The 20,854-nt window shown below is 39.4% G+C and overlaps 1 protein-coding gene across 1 annotated transcript in view; it reads left to right on the top strand.

Moving 5' to 3' along the window:
• Positions 1 to 20,854, top strand: part of PCSK2 (proprotein convertase subtilisin/kexin type 2) — a 100,377-nt gene that overhangs the window by 71,656 nt on the left and 7,867 nt on the right. Inside the window, exons 8-9 of the mRNA XM_015811039.1 lie at positions 653 to 828; positions 19,579 to 19,794. Coding sequence (XP_015666525.1) covers positions 653 to 828; positions 19,579 to 19,794 — 392 coding nt within the window. The remainder of the gene's footprint in view (positions 1 to 652; positions 829 to 19,578; positions 19,795 to 20,854) is intronic.

The raw sequence follows: 20,854 nt of genomic DNA, 5'->3' as shown, positions 1-20,854 counted from the left end.
GGAATATTTTTTTTACAAAAATTAGCTGAGGAATTTTAATATTATAGTTTGTTTCAGATTATAAAGTAAGTGTCTAGAATTTTCTCTGCATCTTATCATTTCCTACAAATATCAGTTGAAAAGAACAAGATAACCAGAACAGTAACTTTGGCTGTTATTCACACTGGTATTAAGATGAAAGAATTGACTTGGTATTTATGTAATGTACTTGATCTAACAATTTTAACAAAACCCTTTTGTTTCAGCTTTTTAACTTTCTATCTACTGCCATGTACATTTTCTATTTAGATACATGAAATCCAAGCCTGCTTAGATTTGGGTGAATTAAATAGTCTACAATATTGAACTTGCAAAAATTAATCTTGCATTCCAAAATTGTTTGCACATTTCATGAAAGAATCACTGCATTTGCATTTGCTTGATCCTGGATGTTAATTATGTTTTGTGGCAGGAAAAAAAAATCAAATCATGATTTGAATTTTTATACCAGATTTTCTAAAAAAAAGATGCTATAACATATGCTAGGCTATAAATTCTGGGTGTTGAAATCCCCTGTTGGGAAATATTATTATAAACGTCTTGTTCAGTTTTTAAAAAAACCCTCTCATTCTTTCTTTCTCTCTTCATCAATATATATTGATGCAATCTGCAGGTATCCGAATGTTGGATCAGCCATTTATGACTGATATTATAGAGGCTTCTTCTATCAGCCACATGCCTCAAGTAATTGATATTTATAGTGCTAGTTGGGGTCCCACTGATAATGGAAAAACTGTGGATGGGCCAAGAGAACTGACCTTACAAGCCATGGCAGATGGAGTGAATAAGGTAGTGCTTTGTTTTATGTTTCCCCACCCATTATGTTGCTGTAATATCACACTTCAATTAAAGTTACTTATATTATAGAAGAGAACGAATTGCCTATAAACATTACCTTATCGGAAGACCTTTCTTTTGAAGGACAGATGAAAGTATAATAAATTATCAATATGAAAGTCTGTTGTTCCAGTTCAATAATAATAGGGCATATAAAAGTTAAATGGTGGCTGGTATAATGAGTACAAACTGGAGATTTTGCTATCTGGATACTTTACGCATCAGAAAGCAGGGAGTTGTTAGTAGGCTTTCTAGTTTGTTCCCCCACATGTATCTTTAATGGGGGAGGGAGTCCTACAGCAAGCTGAGATTTCAACAGAATGATGAAATGTGCCTGACTGTGACATCATGATCTTACCCAACATCACAATGCAATTACAAAAGTGACAAAGTTTATGTCACATTATTGCAATGTATGTCAAATCATCTGCCCCTTCTTGCCCTGTGGAGATATGTGTGTGTGTGTGTGCGTGTATGTATATGTATAATATATATGTATGTGTGTGTGTGTGGTGTGTATGTATGTATGTATGTATGTATGTATATATATTAAAATTTGGATTGCTAACAAAGAATTAAGGGAGAATGGAATAGCTATTTCGAACTTTTTAGCTCTCATCAGCCAAACATACCCTTCTGAGATTCGAACCTGGGCTGTCTGCACATTAAGCAGCTGTGTTAACCTCTAGGTTATATATATATATATATATAAAACATATATATATATATATATATATGTTTTTTTCCGGACAGACTGGTCTGATTGATGCACTTTGGTATGTTTAACTGCTATACTGCAGTTCTACTTATAATCACTTTTGCCTTGCAGCCCCCCAAACTAGGGGCGTTAAGCAGGCTCAAGTCACTACTGCGATACATTACAAATTCAAATTTATTTTTTGTTGACAAAGAGTTAAAGAATTAAATGGGAGACTAGAATAACTATTTCGAGCTTATTTTGCTCTCATCAGCTAGCCATATCCTCTATGGGATTCAAACCTAGGTAGCCTGCATGCTAGGCAGTTGTATTAACCTCCAGGCCACCGGCTCTCCTCCCCTCTTTGTCAGCCGAGCCAAGGGAATATATACAGAAACTCTTTGTCAACAAAAAAGAAATTTATATATATATTGTGTGTGTGTGATTGTGTGTGTGTGTGTGTGTGTATTGCAAGAGGAAGGAAGCAAGATGATTTTCACACCTGAGATTGGCCTCCATTGGCCAACTATTTAATTCAAGGGAAAAGCACAGGACTGTTCCTTGTGATTAGAAGCCTTATGGGCCCAGGTTTTCTAATTATCTGAGAGAAGCTTTGGACCTTTGGCATTCATGTAGTTGTGCAGATCCACTGTAAGTACTGCTAAGAAAAAGAAAAACACTTCATTATATGACACATGGGTAAGCTAGGCAATTTGTTCCCACCGTATTTATTTTCAAACATTTCTACCTAGCTTTTTCCTCTTAAAAATATATACATTGTGATGATGTTCACAACAACTTCATGAAGGATCAGCCTCAGGGCTTGTTTAAGGAATTTGGGAGCCCAACTTGACTCTAGTTTTGGTGCCCCCCCCCCCTTTGGTTAACTTTGTATATGGATTTCTATGTATTCAAAATGAAATTCTTATAGATCCTCAACTAGACAAAAATTACGTATCTAGAAAAAAATGTTTTGGATACAAAAGGCATCTCCCTGTAAAATTCTTCTTCAGTAAATGAGTCCATTACCCAGACATACTTGTTGACCCAACACAGTGTTAACTTCTAGGAGGATTTTCCCGACCCCCAAATCCAACCAATCCAGTGTACTCAGTGGCTATCCCTTAGCTGAAGTGAAGCTGGATTTGCTCATGGGTAGACTGGAACACTTGAATTTCTATCAGCCCCACTACCCATTGGCTAACATAGAGCTGAATTGGCTGCTAGGTGGTCCTGCCCATTCAAAACATTTGTTAGCTCAGTATATCCATTGATTAATATAGAACAGGTTAGCTTCTAGGTGGCTCTGCTACTCTGAGCAACTTGAGGGAAACACAAGGCACAAGGGAAGACTGAAGAATGGAGCTACGGTTTGCTCTTATGTCTTCACTTGCCCACAGCCTGCTTCAGCCCACCACATTGCCCATTAAATCAGCCTCAGCTGGACCATAAATAGCACTATTTCTTCAAAAAGCAACTACTGAGGAGTCACTGTAGGAGAGATATTGTTCTCTGGTCCAAGATTGAGAGCTTCCTGAAAATATTTGATTCTCGATTATGTGATTTCACAAGATTGGATGCAACAGGAGTTTGGCTTACTCTAGCACAGTGGTTCTCAACCTTTTTAATGCCGCGACCCCCAACCGGTCGTAAGTCGAGGACTAAACCGGTCGTAAGTCGAGGACTGCCCAACCAGTCGTAAGTTGAGTACTTTCCCTGCCCGGGAGCACCGCGCATGCGTGGTTCCGCCCCCTGCGCCGGCCAAGGCGTAGCTGGCAAGCAGCAGAGACAGAGCAGGCCGACCACCAGCTGGCCCAGCCCAAGGGAGGTAAGGCACCCGCCGGAAAAGGGGGAAAAAAATGGCGGACAAAAAAAATGGCGGACAGCCTTGCTTGGCGACCCCTGTGAAATGGTCGATCGACCCCAAATGGGGTCGCGACCCATAGGTTGAGAACCGCTGCTCTAGCACAGTGTTTCTCAACCTTGACAATTTTAAGGCATGTGGACTTCAACTCCCAGAATTCCACAGCCAGCAATGCTGGCTGTGGAATTCTGGGAGTTGAAGTCCACATGCTTTAAAATTGTCAAGGTTGAGAAACACTGCGTCTAGCAAGACTCTTATGGTAGCTGCTAGGAGATTTCAGGTGATGTCTAAAGCTTGAGCTTAGATGAATCAGTGCAGCATTTAATATACAGTATTTTATTTTTAGTAGAATGAAAGAAACTTGTATCTCAGGATTCTCGTGGAATTTATCAATTATCAGACAGAACTGCAATTTTTATTAAAGGACCAGAGTTTTTATTTTAATTTTTATTTAGGTTATAAAAAATTGGAAAGGAAAAGGAATATTGTACTTAACTACCCCCATAGCCAGATAATGTCAATTATTACATTGGTGAACAGAAAATTAACGCAGGAGTAGTAATTGAAGAGACTGGTACAGGAAAATGTACTGCACTTAGCATGATATGTTTAATTGAAAGGAAATCACTGCTAATGTGTACTTTAAATGGCAATTCTATGGCGTTTCATTTAGCATTTTGTTGAACTCATAATAAAAAGTGGCTATCTTCTTTAAGAGCAAATTAGCTCAAGGCTGTACTTGGTCTGGATTCCATTCTAATAGGCTGCAAACCTAACCTCCCAGTAAAATCCTACAACTGTTCCGATCCCAATCTAATCTCATGTGGATTTCAGTTGCCAGAGAAACTGACCATATTTTAGCCAATGTTCTTAAAAATTAGGATTTAAGAATTTCTTCCAGTGAATGTCCGTGCATATGCTTGCCATTGCAAGTCGTTCAATATTAAGTCTAAATCTTCTTTCCTGATTGTGTTTTCTAAATTAGCACTGGGTACTTTTAATTAACCAGCTCTGGGGTCAAAATACTCCTGCCAGAATGCTCTAAACCAGGGATCCCCAACCTTGGCAACTTTAAGACTTGTGGACTTCAACTTCCAGAATTCCCCAGCCAGCCATGCTGGCTGGGAAATTCTGGGAGTTGAAGTCCACAAGTCTTAAAGTTGCCAAGGTTGGGGACCCCTGCTCTAGACTGGTTCCTCTGCTTGCCATGAAGGAATAGACTACTAACGATAGAGCAGACATGTCAAACTCGCGACGTCACGTGACGTCATGCAGTGTATTGGAGCTTTTTCCCCATTGCTGGCAATGGGGGTGGGCGCGGTTTCCTGGTGATGTGTCTGGCTTGCGGGTCGGCAGTTTGACACCCCTGCAATAGAGCATCTGGGAGAATGCTTTTCCTTGCGTTGTTTGTGGTTTCAGGCATTGCACAGAGAAGATACTTATTTTCTTCTGAAACAAAGAGCACAGCTTGCTTTTTAAATGAGTTTTCAGGGAGAGGTTAATCAGGGAAAGAAGCAGGATATATCAGGAACACTTGCTTTCAAATGTCCTTTTCTCACCTAACTCTTGTTTTTAAAATGAAAAACAAATTGAGAGCCCTAAAACTCTACAGCATATGCTTAAGAATGCGGCAAAATGGAAATGCAACTAGAATGTATTGCTGTTCTTGAAATAGACTTATTTTTATTGGCTGTGGTCCGAAGATTTCTCCGTACACCGAATTACAAACCACTAGACATGATAACCCTCCACAGAAAGTTTTCTTCAGAGGAGGAACCTCTTCCTCACTAAGAACCTTCTCTAAACCTGCTCTTGTCCCATGTTGAACAGAACCCATCCATTCTAGGTTGCTTCCTTGAATCCATAAAGTCTTTCCCTTTCTCCAGGCCCCTCCCTCCCTCCCCTGCCAATAGATCTCTAGCTCTGCTCCTCAACTTCTCTGGAGGAAGCTTCTCTGGAAAACATAAATGGTCCACTTCAACACAGTCCATTCTTTATAGGTGACCCAATAGGAATGTTCACAGAGACATCTTTGCTGGACAAAAGCCACTGGATTTATAGTGAAGATGGATGGTGACATGGGAAACACAGAGTAGGGATAATGATCTGATTTTTGGGTCCTTCCTATGTTCTACTACTGATATGGATTTAATAACTGGATTGATAGTTTTGTTAGTTTTGGTTTGGTGCAATGTATGAACCCAATCATGTTTGGCTTGTTTGGCAAACAATGGTAAAACCCAACATGGCTTAGGGTGATGTGTTCTGGGCTTATATCTGGAAATATATATATGTCTTAAAATAACAATGGCTTCAGTTATATCTAGCTGAAATAGAAAGCCTAAGAAGATTGTGTACTGAATTATAGGTGCATGTGTTGGAGAAGCCTCACCCAATATCTGTTAGGTTAAGTTCAGTTTCAAAGCTATTAACAATACAATATGAGGATAGTTAGAGAGATGAGCTGTTAATACTCATGATACAGTCTTACCAACTCCAGCTCACCAATATGTTAGGTTGGGAGTGGGTTGGGGGAGGGGGAACACCATTAAGGGTTCCCAAGACCCTTAATTATCACTTAGGAACCATAGATAGTGTCTTTTCTTTGCTTTTTTGCTAAGATATAAATGGATCCAAAAGCACAATAAAATCATTTTAAATCATGTAAGAGAGGTTGTTTCCAAAGGCAATTCATACATATATTGGAGAAGGATAATTGCAGTAGCAAAACATTTAGCACTACTTTTAGTAGTTACTAAACAACTTGAGGCTTATTTGGTTATCATTTCAGAGCTATTTCCTTATCTAATCAGAGAAACAGAACGAATCGCAGGTAAAAAAGGCAGTGGAAATGGGAGCAACTTCCAATTTTCTGTCAGCATCCTCACTGAGTTTCCTTGTGGAAAGATGGCAGGAAGCAAGAGAAATTACCCTCCTTCTTCCTCTTCCCCTTCCTTCCTTCCTTCCTTCCTTCCCTCCTTCCCTCCTTCCATTCCCCTTCCTTCCTCCATCCCTCCATCCCTCCCTCTCTCCACATTTAATTTGCTTGTATAAATCTTGCACAGAAAAAGTCAAGTGGGAGGTTGCAAGTTCAAGGCAGATAAGTGCCTGCTGACAAATGGGGGAGGGAGCAAGGGGATGTCTTTCAGGAATGTTGCTTGGAGTGTATGAGAGATGTCACTCAGGCTGAGAAGGGTGTGTGGATGTGCACAGAGATGCTCCATAGGTTGGAGGGGGTGCATGGATAGGCAGCATAGGTCAGGAAGGTATATGGGGGTATGTGAGTGTTGTTGTGTGGATCAAGTAGGTGTGCAGGAGGCAGTGAGAGTCAAGAAAAATGCATGGGGTTACAGGGGTATTTGAGAGGTGCTACACTGGTTTGGGATGGCACACAGTTGATGGTTTGGGTTGGTTGGGTACTTGCTTGGAAGTGCACAAGAGGTGCCATGTAGGTTAGGAATGCATGCAAGGGGGGAGTGACATGGGTCAGGAAGGGTGTGTGTTGGATGCCCAGAGCTGTTGCGTGGGTTGAAATAGTTATGTAGGAGAGGCATAAGTTGGGAATGCTGCATGGGAGTGCGCATGAGATACTGCACAGCCAGGGAAGGCATGCAGGGATAGTGCAGGACTGAAGACGGCATGGGAGCATGCAAGAGATACCACACAATTTAGGAAAAGAGTGGGGGGCAGTGTGGGTCAGGAACAGTGTGTGTGAGTAAGCAAGAGGTGTTGCATGGGTTTGGAAGGCACATGGAGTCAGTGGAGGCCAGGGAAGGTGCCTGGGGGTTGCACAGGTAAGGGTAGTGCATAGGGAGTGGCATAGGCTGGGAAAGGTGTGTAGGGATACATCCCTTCCCTTCCCAGCAGGCAGGTAAATGGCTGCTGCGGGATAGGGGAAGGAGTGAGACATTGTGAGACTTCCTGGTAAATTGCCATGGAACACTGAAAACGAAGACCATGTGACCATAGCAGCAGTCCAGCAGCGCAGCAGCAGCCAGTAGCACTGAAACAGCCATGACCCCTAAATTTCATTTCCTCAGAAATCATGGGTCTCAGGTGTTGAACATATTCTGTAAGTTAGCCCATTTGAGGTATCTTGGATCAAAAACTGTTGTCCTATGGTGCACTGTTTCGCCAGGTAAAGGACATAACACAAGAGTTTTCGTAGTACATAGATAGAATCCTGATTCAAGAGCAAAAGAGTGTTATGCCTCTTCATCATAAACCCTGATCCTTAGCCTTGAGCTGAAACTTTATGAGTCCTCTGGATTTCTCCCTCTATGCATCAGTGCAAGGTTATATGACTGGCATTGTTAATTATTTCTGATCCATTTCCCATTAACAAATGACGATAATGCCAAGATAAACAATATGTGCATGTTGACATAATCACACACTTGTCACTGCCCCTCTTCCCAGATGCCCCTGGTAAAGGTATTTGAGGATTAGGACTTTGGGGAACCTGCCTCTAAAAGAGCAGAAGGCAAAACACTGCCTATATTTAAACAACACCAGAAGCAAGATAGCTGTGTACTTTCTCTGTGGTTTCTCTTTCTCCCTTGCTTCATTCTATTTTCAGACCTTGAATTATGCAGGGAAGCATCCAAGGTTTTTCTTTTCTTTGGAAAATAGTCAATGGTTGCTGCCAAAAAACAGATAATTAGCACCCCCTGCTAAGATGTTCTAGCCGAAAGCTTAGGCAGTATGAAAATTGCAAGAAAGGAAAATATTATAGATTGGAAGCATGACCTTCAAAATACATTCTGTCTTGCAGCAATGCAATTTCATATTCATTATTATCATACCCCCTTCATCTGATTTGCTTTAGTGTGGTTCAAAAGAAAATAAAAATGGTTTCTGGAAACTCAGAATAATGTCAGTTTGAATTATTTTAGGCAGTCTAGTTGGATGTACAATTCAACGTACCTTAAATTGCCCTAACCCTGCAGGGCTTCATATCAAGTAATAGAAATCAAGATTCAGTCATATACTGCTTCCTTGTTTGTAAACTGCCTTCTCTGAATACCTTTAATATTGCCCTCTGTTGCTATCTTTACTAAATTCGTACAGATCTTCCATAGACAAGTGACAACTCAAATTATATACAAATTTGCCAATGATGTTAAGTCTTCCAGGGTCCTTTTCATAATTTATGGCAAGTTTACAGTGAATCTTCATTGCAAGTCACCGGTTTTTAACACCTCAAGTTTCAGACTAGTTTGGAAGCAGTTTACATAAAATAATCACAGCCAATAATTGAGGTTCTCTAGTTGGGGATTGACATCAAGTAATTAAAAGTTCCAGTTATTTGCATGCTTAGTTCCAAAACAGTCCTATGAAATTCAGCTTAATTTACCTTTCATAGTTTATACTATAGGATTACCAACCTGCATACAGTTAGTTGAGCTGCAAATAACCAATAAAAAATGAGATCTATGAAAATGTCCATAACAACAAAAATTAAACCACACATGTGGATACAACCAACATATCAATTAGCAACATCAATTAACTAGGAAGCAGTGCTTTCTATTTCTTGAGATAGTCTCTGCCTTTCCAGGTATCCTGTAGGTCAGTCAATCCAGCTTCCAAGATATCCTCATATGGATTATCTGTATTGAAAATAATCCTTTATCTGAAAAGTTACGCTAATTACAGCTTAATCATACTTGGAACTACTGGAGAAATGAAGATGGAGGAAGTGATGATGAGGTAATAATTGAAAAGGGTGTAATTATTTCAGGTCTATTTTGAACTATCCATTAGACCAGGGGTAGGCCACCTTGGCTCTTTTATGACTTGTGGACTTCAACTCCCAGAATTCCTGAGCCAGCCATGCTGGCTCAGGAATTCTGGGAGTTGAAGTCCACGAGTCATAAAAGAGCCAAGGTTGCCCACCCCTGCATTAGACCATCCATAACAGGTAAAACGGATCAATAATGAATTCCTTAGCTAATTTTCAGTTAAATATAGTACACTGAAGTTTATTTTGCATTACCAATCATGTACTGAGCTATGGATTTAGATACATCATTTTGAAATAATAGAAAATACTTGTAGCTCAGGTTTTAGATTTTCTGCAAGCATGTTTTAATATAATTTCTGGATGTTTCGTTACCAAACTAGGTAATGTCATCAGCAGGATTTTCTTGTCCTATTCTCCTTAGCTCATAAATGTCTTGTGTGCCAGTGTGGCCAGTTAGTCATGTGATTGGTTGTTTGTTAGGAGCTATATTTGAATTCTGAGAAACTGATTGGTTGATTGGCACTTTGAATGGCCTGGTTTCTTACAGCTTGATATGTTGGATCTAGATCAATATGCTTGTTAATTGCTCCTTCGGTGGAATACCAAAGTATTAGATACATAGTTTCCTAAATACCTGTCAACATTTGATTTTAAGTTAAGATTAGAAATATGCTGCATTGTTCCACGGCACCTAGCAGTAGCAAAAGCTTATTTGTGGAAGTAACATAGACTGGAGGGCAGGACATTTAGTAATCTTCCATGATCAATAACAGAACAGATGCAGGAGATGACCAGGGTCAGCTCAAGAGAGGAAGCCAAACAAGTCATAAGTCTTGAGTCCCTTTGCACCCATAAGAGATCTAAGTCCAGCCCACCTTGAATTCTGTTGAGTCTTATCTACCACCAATTTGCTTTGACCATTTGTAGCTCAGATTCTTGTATGCGTTAGCATACCATAAACCTATAGTCATTTGAACTGCCTTGCTTCCTGATTCATTGCACCTGACATCAGATAGACTTTTGATCTGGTTCCTCAAAACTCTCTTTCCAATCTTACAATTATACTACATTACAGGTAGTATTCTACTAATGGTCACAATTGAGACCATTGATTGCTTCGCTGAATGATGGAAATCACAGCTCTCTCAGTTGCAGTCATTAAGTGGATGGAATGAACGTGCTCCCCTCCATACCTAGAAGGGAAATGAAGCAAGAATCTTTGTGACCCCCACTTTGTTTCTCCAACTCAGCACACAAGTTCTCTTCCTCTCCATGCATAAAAGGGAACTCATGTGCTGGACTGGAGAAATAAAGCAGGGATGCCTCATTCTGAACTTTGTTTCTCAGCCCAGCACACGAGTTCTCTTCTGCACATGGAAGGGAGATGGGCCAGAGAAATCAAATGGAGATTCCCAAGGACGCGAGCTTCATTTCTGCAGCCCAATGAAGGATTTCCACACATATTCCCTTGCTTGGAGCGGAGGGGAAAACTCTGGGCAGGTTACAACCTTCCTTGACAGCTTCCTCACTGACCTTCTGGGAAAGCCATGAGAGAAGATTGCATGATTGAAGGGCACTTAGCAACTTGGTTGTAAGTGCAAACAGATTGCCAAACACCCAAATGATGATCACATGTCCAGGGGGAGGCAGCACAATGTTTTATGATGTCCAGAAGTGCTTTATAGACTGTAAAGCACCCTTTTGGAGCTGTTGGAACTTTGAATAATTGTTAAGAGATCAGTCATTAGTCGAGGACTATCTGCATCCCTGAAAATGTCTGCATCTGTATCCCAGACGTAAAAATGGTCCTTATTTGGAAACTAGTCATGATGGAGCTCCAATAATACTTTTAGAATAGGAAAGTACTTATTCAACAACCATGTCATGGATCTTTAATAAATCTCTGACATGAATAAACATGGAGACTCTCATTTTACTTGCCAAGGGTTTCGTTTTCATATTCCAAGGAGATTACCCATGAATAAATGAGAAAAACTGAAATATTAGCCAAGCAAGAAAGACATGTCAAGAATTTTAATGTGCTGGCAACCAGGAAGTGATTATTTTCAGTATCTGGGAAAGGATACAGTAACATTCTCTTGCTCCAGTCTGATATCCTCATTTTAATTTCAATTAAATTATACGTAATTGGGAATGATATGAAACACAGTGTTTTTCATCATATTCAGCTAAGGTGATTCATAAAGCAATAAATTCAATATCATGCAATAGCTTGGATGAGCAGCTTAGTAGTTCCCATACAGAACCTTTTCCCTGAGTTTTATGCATTGCAAATAGAGTCACAGCTGTTTTCAAGAGAATATAACAATCCAGTTGTGAAAGAACTGTTTTTTCTGTGAAAGAAGAGTGGGCAAATGTGAGAGCCCTGGCTCTCCCTATTTGATTTTGGTGTCCATGAAATGCTGCTGCATCTTGATAATAAGTTGCTGAAAAGCAGTGGAATAATTTCGTTTTAAAAGAAAGAAATGACAAGGAAGATGTAGCAACTGAAAAAATAGAGCTGCTTTTAAGTTCTTTTTAAGGTAAGGTCCCTGGATATCAGGAAGAAAATTACCTGCTTTCTGTCCAGCCTCTTTTATAGTGGGCTGCACCAGGTTGCCCATAGATACTGCCTTTATTACTTTATTTCCATATTCGTTTAATAAAATAAAATAAAATGACAAGCAAAGTGCCACCTTCCATCTTTTATATCTACTTGTAAGAATTTGCTTGAACCCTAATTAACCCCGTAGCAAATCTTAGCCAATGAGAAAGTTTGTTGTCTTGGTGGGAAGCTCAGAAAACAAAAACAAAACAAAAAACAACTAGCAGGGGGTAATAAAGAACATTTAAAAAGCTAGAAAACCTAGCAGGGAGAATAAATACTGAATTCAGTATTTAGTACTGAATTGAGACTACAGTAAATTGTCTTGTGAATGGCCCCTGGTAGCTCATTGGAGTAACAACCATATCATGCTTTTGCAATTCCTAGAGCTACTATATCTGGGCTGCTACAAAAAGAAGAACATTCTAATCCTTTATTGCCCAGTGGTTACCCATAATTTTGCAGCTCAGTTTGTGTTATCCTATTAGGGATGCCACAAGTTCTTCTTTGTAATCATGTTAAAGTGCTTTTCTTCTGTCCTTAAGGCGTCAGAAAATATGGTACACTTAGCATTGCTCTTATTACTGAGTTCTCTCTTGCCAGGAATGGTACAATCCTTACAGTTTCCATGCAGGACAAGTTAAGGAAAGAGATTGTTGGATTCCCCTGACTTTGGCTGCCTCCCACCAGACTCTACCAACCAATGGGGGGCAAAATCCACCTATTGCTCTCTTTAATATAGAGATGGGGTTGGCAAGGAGGCAACTTTTGACAGATGGCTAGAGCAACAGGTTTATCCATTGGTCAAACTTTGTTCTGGTTTTGTACAATTTTTGTTGTTGTTGGAAGTTTCAAAGGGCATAGGTGTAACATTATTCGTGAACAATGAAAACCTATATTTAAAAGTAGCCCCCAAACTGGATGACAGGCAGAATGGCAATCATTGTGAAGTGAAGTCAGTTTCTCTACTTTGCTCTCACACGTTGACTGTACCCATCCAAGAGGACTCGTCTTACTTTTTAAAGACAGGTCTGTTCGCTGTTCAAACGAAGCAGGAGACCTGAGAAACCCACATGACATCCAAGTTTCAAAAGTGTGGGTTAGAGATTTCCTGAGCATTTGTCTCCCTGGAAGCCAGATGTCCAATTTGTCGCATGGCCGAAGGCAAAATAGCAGCGGAGAGAAGTTGAAGAAACCAGAAACAGGGGAGCATACCTGCACCACATTAAAGGGTCCGATGGGAGCTGTGCAGATCCCAACCTTTGCCTTTATCAGCACCCTTCATCATTGATGGAACATGCTGGTGCATGTCCAGGGCCAGTCTTGCAAGAGGAGAAACAATATTATACTAGAAGAGCTGAAGAAGAATGGAAGTTGCACATGCAGTGGGCTGAGATGAAGGAAGGCAGCTTCATGAAAATATGTCCTTGAAGAATAGAGAAGCATCGTCATGCAGCAGTTAGAAAAAAAAATATAAGGATGAACTTTACTGTGAAACATCACTTTTTTTTTTGCCTTCTTGTTTTTGTTTTTGGGTGTTGTTGTTGTTTTTGCATGGCCTTTAATTTAATTTAATTTAATTCCTTGCTCTGACTTGCAACTCTGCTTTTAATAAACTTGTTGCTGATATTCAGTCTTCTTAATCCTTGCATTTTTTTCATTCCATCTGTAATTTAGTTCACTGAAAATTTCTTACAGAACTAGGCTGTTTCTTGTTTTTACCAATGTGGTTAGGATGCAGCATACAATGACAGTACCGATTGATTAATTAATTGTAAAATATTTAATTCTGACTTCTTTGCTTAAGAGAATTTCTTCGATATTAAATCAGGATACATCTAATCCAGTAAACCCTATCTCTCACTTCTAAGATTTTAAAACTTCCGGTGTTATTACCAAAAATATTTCAACGGGACATGCTGGGGATTGGATTTGATAACTGACGTTGTTGCAAACAGTACACATGGGACAATACAGTATATACCAGGGGTCTTCAAACTTGGCCAACTTTAAGGCTTGTGGACTTCAACTCCCAGAATTCCTCAGCCAGCCCTGGCTGGCTGAGGAATTCTGGGAGTTGAAGTCCACAAGTCTTAAAGTTGCCAAGTTTGAAGACCCCTGGTATATATCATGCTTAAAGAATGGATGTCAACAATTCCAAATTTTTATACCAGCCTTCCAAAATCTCAACATTTCCTCAGTGGTTACCAGGATGCTTGGAACACAGGAAGAAATGATGTCAGAGAAGTCAGCCTAGTGTATGGGAGGAGCTGTATGCTCACCTACGTTCTCCGAGTAGCACTCATCCAAATAATTTTCTGTAGAAGAACTGATTGGAGAGGCTTCAGAAAAAAATGATCCTGAAAGTGCACAAAACTGTAACAAAGACCATGACCAATAACAAGGATTTCAATTATTTCATGAAATATGAGTATTATGTGGTAGATGTTGAGGATGAAAACAAATTAGGAGGAACTGTTCAAGGGAGCACCTGTTTTCCTTTTCTACTTTCAAAGTGACATATCATAGCTGGGAAAGGAACATTGGAGATTTATAATGAGTTCCATTGTTTGGAGTTCGTTGTCAGAGGGGTAGTATTCCAAATGATTATTGGTGCAGAAGACATCCAATCTCCTGCCCCACACAAGATTTCAGAGAGTAACAGACCTCTCAGAGGTTCTTTACATGTTGTCTACCACTTCTTCCTCTTCATGTAACACAATCGATATCCTGTTGTCCAGTGTTTTTTCCAGTCACACCAAGCTTGCCTCTTCTGCCTGGCTAGGCTAGAGTGAAGCATAAGGCTGAACCAATCCCACTTCTTGCCTTCTCAGGACACAGGAAGTCTCCTAATCAAAACTTATCCACTTCCTTTTTTTTCCACGATTAAGATGTAACTACAAATGAAATCCTTCCTTCTCTTCTCCTTCAGTCATAATAAACTAAGGCAGATGCTTCTACCAAGCTTGAGAAGTACTGTAGCTAGAAGATATTCCACATGTGACAGATAGCCCTTCATTGATTTAAACATTTTTTTTTAAAAAAATGTATGCAACCACTTATTTAGCTTATATATTCGTCATGTGATCAGATTGACATAATGGCTAAAAATTCTAGGAGTCCTAATCCAGCCCTTTTAGAAGGCACCAGGTTAAGAAAAATTGATTTAATAGGTTAATGTCCATGAAGAGGGGGAAATGCCGTGGGCCTTGGGGAAGAAATAATGAAGATTGCACTGGCAATCCTCTTTTAAAAGTCTTGCTGTTTGTGAGCAATTTAACAAGGCACCAAAAATTGGCACATTGGTTTCTCTTGTGTCTTCATTTATATGTCTGGCTTCATTACTGCTTGTTTCCAGTTTCTATTTGTCCTTCTAAAAATAGTTAACTAAGCTGTTAGCTATCTGCCCCCTGCCTTTGGCCAGTCCAGTTTAAAGGAAGGCCTTTGGAGACCCAGTTCATTTATTTTAGTTGTGATCTGCTCCTTCTCCACGCATTTGGGGGTAGTGCTGGGGAACATTATATTGCTTCAATAACTTGGCTCTGCCTAAGGGACACAGATTCTGCAAAGGTAGAAATGATTACCTAAGGAGAAGCATTAAGAATTTATAATTTAATCATGGCACTGTAATTGGATTCTCTGGTGAAAGGAAAAGCATGGACATTTTTAAAATGAGAATCATTTCTTTCTTTTCTTTTGTTGCAAGAGTTAGGAGTAACTTGATTTTTTATTTCTAAAAAAATAATGGAAGGTAGAGGCCATGGATAGTATGCTTAAGAAACGTGACGTCAGTGGGACTTATTTTTAAGATGTCATATGGGACTGTGCTCTTCATAAGCAGAGTTATTTTTCTGTATCTCTTTGCTGCCATCTGGTGACCATCCAGATGTTTTCAGATCATATATAGTACCTGTAAGTTAATTTCCATATCAGGAGGCCACTAAAGTGCTTCTTTCTTCATTTATTTAATTACAATTTCTTAAAATCTCAGTTGTTTTGTTTATTAGGATTTGTAATTGTTTTACAACTCAGATGTGTGTGTGTGTTTGTGTGTGTGTACGTGTGTGTGTGTGTGTGTGTGTGTGTGTATGATCTAGATATATCCATCGTACAACATCCTCTTAGATTCAGCCCATCCCAATAAATTAAAGTATACTGCAATCTTCCACTCAGATTTCACCTTCATGTGTTTCTGACTAATAATTATATGGATCAAATACTGACAACAGAACTTGGTAGAACAATCGTGAAGGCCTTTGAAAAAATATTTGGCTACCAGGATGTGTCTATGTCTACAAAGATATTGTGGAAGCCATGGTATTTCCTGTAACAATCTATGGAAGCACAAATTGGACTCTAAAGAAGCAGGTTAAGAAAAATATTGATGGCTTTAAACTTTACTGTTGGAAATGACGTCTCAGAATACCATGGAGCAGCAAAGAAAACAAAGAAATGGATCAATGGACAAATCAAGCCAGAATGATCATGAGTGGCACAAATGTCCAGGTTCACATTATCCTACTTCAATCACACCATGTGAAGATCTACTTCTCTGGGAAAAGTTCTAATGCTGGGAAAAGTGGAAGGAAAGAGAAGAAGAGTATGACATGTAGCAAGGTGAATGGGCTCAGTTACAGTAGTAATGAGTGAACAGCTGGAAGACCTGAACAACAAGGTTAGGGACAGTTCATCATAGAGGACATCTATGTATGAGGCTGCTAATCTTTTCCCAACCTGTTCCTTCAGATCTTCCAGTGCTATATCCATTGCTGCTCCAACAGAGTCCATCCAATTTGCTGCTGGTTGGCCTCTTGCTCCATTTCCTTCAACATTTCCCAGCATTATAGCCCTCTTCAGAGAATTAAGTCTTTGCATAATGTGTCCTAAATATGACAATTTGAGCCTGGTCATTTGTGTACCCAGCTCAGTAAATTATTCTGGCAGGTTTCTGCCAGCTTGACAGTCACATAGGATTAGGCTCAAGTCAATTCTCTGCTGGGGTCATCTGATCTCTTGATAGCTCAGAGACGTTTTCTCTTTGGGGTCAGGAAAAAAAGGCATGCTGAGAGTGGAGATATCATTGCTGGATATCTCTAAAATTGTTTAAATGATTTTAGCTACTGATGGAGAGAGAGACAAAAAAAGGTGGGTTTCTTCCCCCTTTTACAGCAATTTACACCTGAGGTAAAAGTATTGCTTATCCAAGTAATGCAGTCTGGGGAAATGGGAAGTGAAAAGAGGTGAAAAATGAGGCTGAAAGGGATTTAAAAGGGAGAAGAGTAATGGTTTTCCTCCTGGCTTCAAGAAAAGCATGGCCAAAAAGTTGATGGTCCTAAAAGCTCATTCATGATTTGGAACAAAAGAGACTCCAAAGAAGAGATAATGAATAACTGAAACATATTCTTATTGCTTTGACTGATAGAAAGATTGACTCAGGACTAGTTCGTCATTCTAACATTGACTTTTGTTGCATCTGCTACTGCTTTATTAAGGTTTGGAAACTGCCAATGCAAAAGGGAAGAGTTGAAGGCATATTTGCCCCATGTTGTTTGGAAAACCCATCTCTTGGGCCCTCTTCATATTTTTATGTTCCTTGTTGCTACTAGAATTGCTCTACATAGAAGATTACAAAGCTAGCCATCTGATGATACTTTTCTTGAGACTGGGATTCTTTTACCAATTAGGCGTGCCTATCAGAATACCTTTTAACATATAAGGAGATCAGAACTGTTTTCTGCAGTTGATGTTTTCTTATCTGTTGGCTTGACTCTAATATTGAAACACTGCAAACATTGAACCAAGTTGGCAGTACAGTTGGGGGAAAAAGTGGGGGAGAGAGAACAAACCAGATAACCTTGTCAAATAAATACAAGGCCTTGTGATTTATTTATTCTTTTGCAAAGCTTGTTTAACTATTAAAGGTGAGAGAAAAGTGGAGGTGACAGGGAGGAAGATTGGGCAACTCTTCTCCTTCTCCTCTGTTCTAATATTTTAAAAATCTGTTCCCCTGTCCCTGTTTTATCTATGAATAAGGAAAATATGACTTCCCCGTTGTATGTGGTCTCAACCTGAAGATGCTGAAATGAAGCAAAACATTGAAAGACTGAGACTCACCCACTGGCTACTGTTTATGTGTACCGCTGCTTAATTTTCTTTGTTGAAAACTAAATGTATTCCACCAGTCCCACATTTTAGAATAAACCAGAGAAGCAGAGTTAGAATGAGCCATACTGTTCATACAGTTAGTCTTCAACTTACAATCATTTGTTTAGGGACCGTTCAAAGTTACAACAGCATTATAAAAAGTGGCTTATGACCGTTTTTCACACTTACGACCATTGCAGTATCCCCGTGGTCACATGATCAGAATTCAAGCACTTGGCAACTGGCGTGCATTTTTGATAGTCACACTGTCCTGGGAGGTCACGTGACCTCATTTGTAACCTTCCCAGATGGCTTCTGACAAGCAAAGTCAATAGGGGGAAGCCCGATTTGCTTAAGGACTGCACAATTTACTTAACAACTGCAGGGATTCGCTTAACAACTGTGACAAAATGGGGCAAAACTCACTTAACTGTCTTGTTTAGCCACGGAAATTTTGGGCTCCATTGTGGTCGTAAGTCGAGGACTCCTTGCAGTCCAATTGCCGAAGGGCTGAACAATAACAGCATAACCCTATGAAACTTTAAATAGCAATAATTGATTGTGTTCAGTGAGACTCATTGTGAAAGTCTATAGATCCTGTTTTTCATTCAGTGGTAGTACAGAGATGTAGCTGTACCACAAACCTATGTAAGTTATAGACTGGCTTCTGTGAGTGAATTAATGCTCCAATCATCCCCTACACTCCCACACAGTCACAAATTCGGTTCCTCAGGAAAAGGAGAATGATGCTGAAGGTTATCTGATTGCTCAAATAGAAAAATACAATCTGTCTGTCTGCATCTGTCTGTCTAGGACGTAGATTGAATCTCAATAGCTTTAGAGAGTTAAATTATTTGTCCTCCCTTCTGAGGTCCTGATCTAAATTGGATGACACAGATCTGCTATCTGGAGTGGGAAGAAAGCTCCCACTTGTCTCAAGTATGTGTCAGAGTTTAAGATTTTAATTGTCCTCAGTTGTTAAGAGAAACAAGTAACCTGGGAAGTGAAGTGGACTTCTTTCTATTGTTACAAAGGGCAAATCCTGTTTCTATTATTCCCTGCATTGATCTCCTTGGGCTGCCTTACTTCACTGCTGGGGAAAAAAAAATTCAGCAGCTGAGTAAGTATATTGATAAATGGGAGTACAACAGATTGTGAAATTGGCTGAGAAAATCTTTAAAACAGAAATGTAAACAATTCAGTAATTTATCACTTTGAGTAATTGTGTGTTTTATCTGTACGAGCAGAGCATTTCTATCCATTTGTTAATGTGCTTTACCCGTACAAGTCTTCCCAGTTACTCCAGGGCTGAAAATGGAAGGAAGACATTTATTATCTAAATTGTTCTCTCCTGCTCACCCAGGAGAGCTGGGATGACATTTAGGATCCTTTATACCTTATCCTCCCCTCCACGACTAACACTTTTGATAGAACTTCCATACTCACAGTTTCATAGTCTTGAAAATGAAAACTGAGACTGAAGCTCACATCTGATTTACCAGGTAATTGACAACACTCTCAAAGACCAGAGGATTCCACCTGAAACTACTTTTTCCCACATTAATACCTCTATCATTGTTTGTTTGTTTGTTTGTTACATATAATGGCTAAAACTGATTGCCTAAAACTGATTGCCTGTTCTGCAGGGCCGTGGTGGCAAGGGAAGTATCTATGTCTGGGCCTCTGGAGATGGAGGAAGTTATGATGACTGTAATTGTGATGGCTATGCGTCAAGCATGTGGACTATCTCCATCAATTCAGCTATTAATGATGGGCGGACAGCTTTATATGATGAAAGTTGTTCCTCAACTTTAGCTTCTACTTTTAGCAATGGGAGAAAGAGAAATCCTGAAGCTGGTGTGGTAGGTGGAACAATTATACACACACACACACACACGCGCACACACACACACACACATATAGTCCTTTGTACATTTTATTAGTTTGTCTTCATTCAGCTGATCCACTGAATAATGGCTTCCCTAATAGCTACCCAATATTTTTTGAAAACTCGAGGAAACAACACTAGATGAGAAAAATCCTATTTTACTGCTGTTTAATAAAAGAACTGAGCAGTCTGGCTGAAAGGAGATTTACTTTTGGAGAGTCTCATTATTTAGTGAGAAGACAAACATGGAAAGGTCATGAATCCTTTATGAAAATCAAGCAAGCCAATCTTCATTTCTCTACTCAACAGATGCTTGGTGACATTTTAGTTATAATCTGAGGAATTATAACTTTAATTCTGTTTTGAATAAAGGTTTTCAAGAATTTGCTTTTTTGTACTTCAGCTTGCTTGAAAAAATGCACAAAGTTGGTATCAGGTAGCAATTGATGTCAGTCTATATGCAACTATATTTAGTACGATAGTTCAGTTTTAAAATTAAGCAAAACTAGATATGGGAATTAAAAATGTACTTAGTAAAATGTTAACTAATTATACAGTTGTTATAACATTAAAAAGCATTTAACTGTAAACTTGGAAATCATCTGGCTGTAATGCATGTGAATAGTTGCTCACTATCTTAAGAAAAGGCACTTTAAGGAATTGCAAACAAATGCCCCCCTCACTGAATTGTCCAGCTTCACATTTAGTTAAGGATTTGCACACAGGCCCTACTTTTGCATGTTCCAACTTCTTGCACAGCCTATTAAAGCCATATGTTGAAAAAAAAACTATGGAAGAAAAAGTCTTCATTGAAGTCGGTCTTCGATTCTATCTTTAACAAACAATGTCGAGATAAGGATATCCTGATAAAGATATAGAAATACTGTTGCCGATTTCATGATTATCACAAGGTGGGTTTACCTAAGAAACTGATTCAAAAAGATACATAACATATCACCCTGTAGTGATTATGTAATAAAAACAAACAAATGTACCACGTGATGAACAAAATGAGGATCAGCTATTCCGGAATA

The sequence above is a fragment of the Protobothrops mucrosquamatus genome, unplaced genomic scaffold, assembly GCF_001527695.2.
Source record: "Protobothrops mucrosquamatus isolate PMUCROS unplaced genomic scaffold, P.Mucros_1.0 scaffold_45, whole genome shotgun sequence".
In the NCBI taxonomy this organism is placed as follows: domain Eukaryota; kingdom Metazoa; phylum Chordata; class Lepidosauria; order Squamata; family Viperidae; genus Protobothrops; species Protobothrops mucrosquamatus.
Note: the sequence above shows the minus strand (reverse complement) of the source record. Positions and strands in the feature narration are given on the sequence as shown.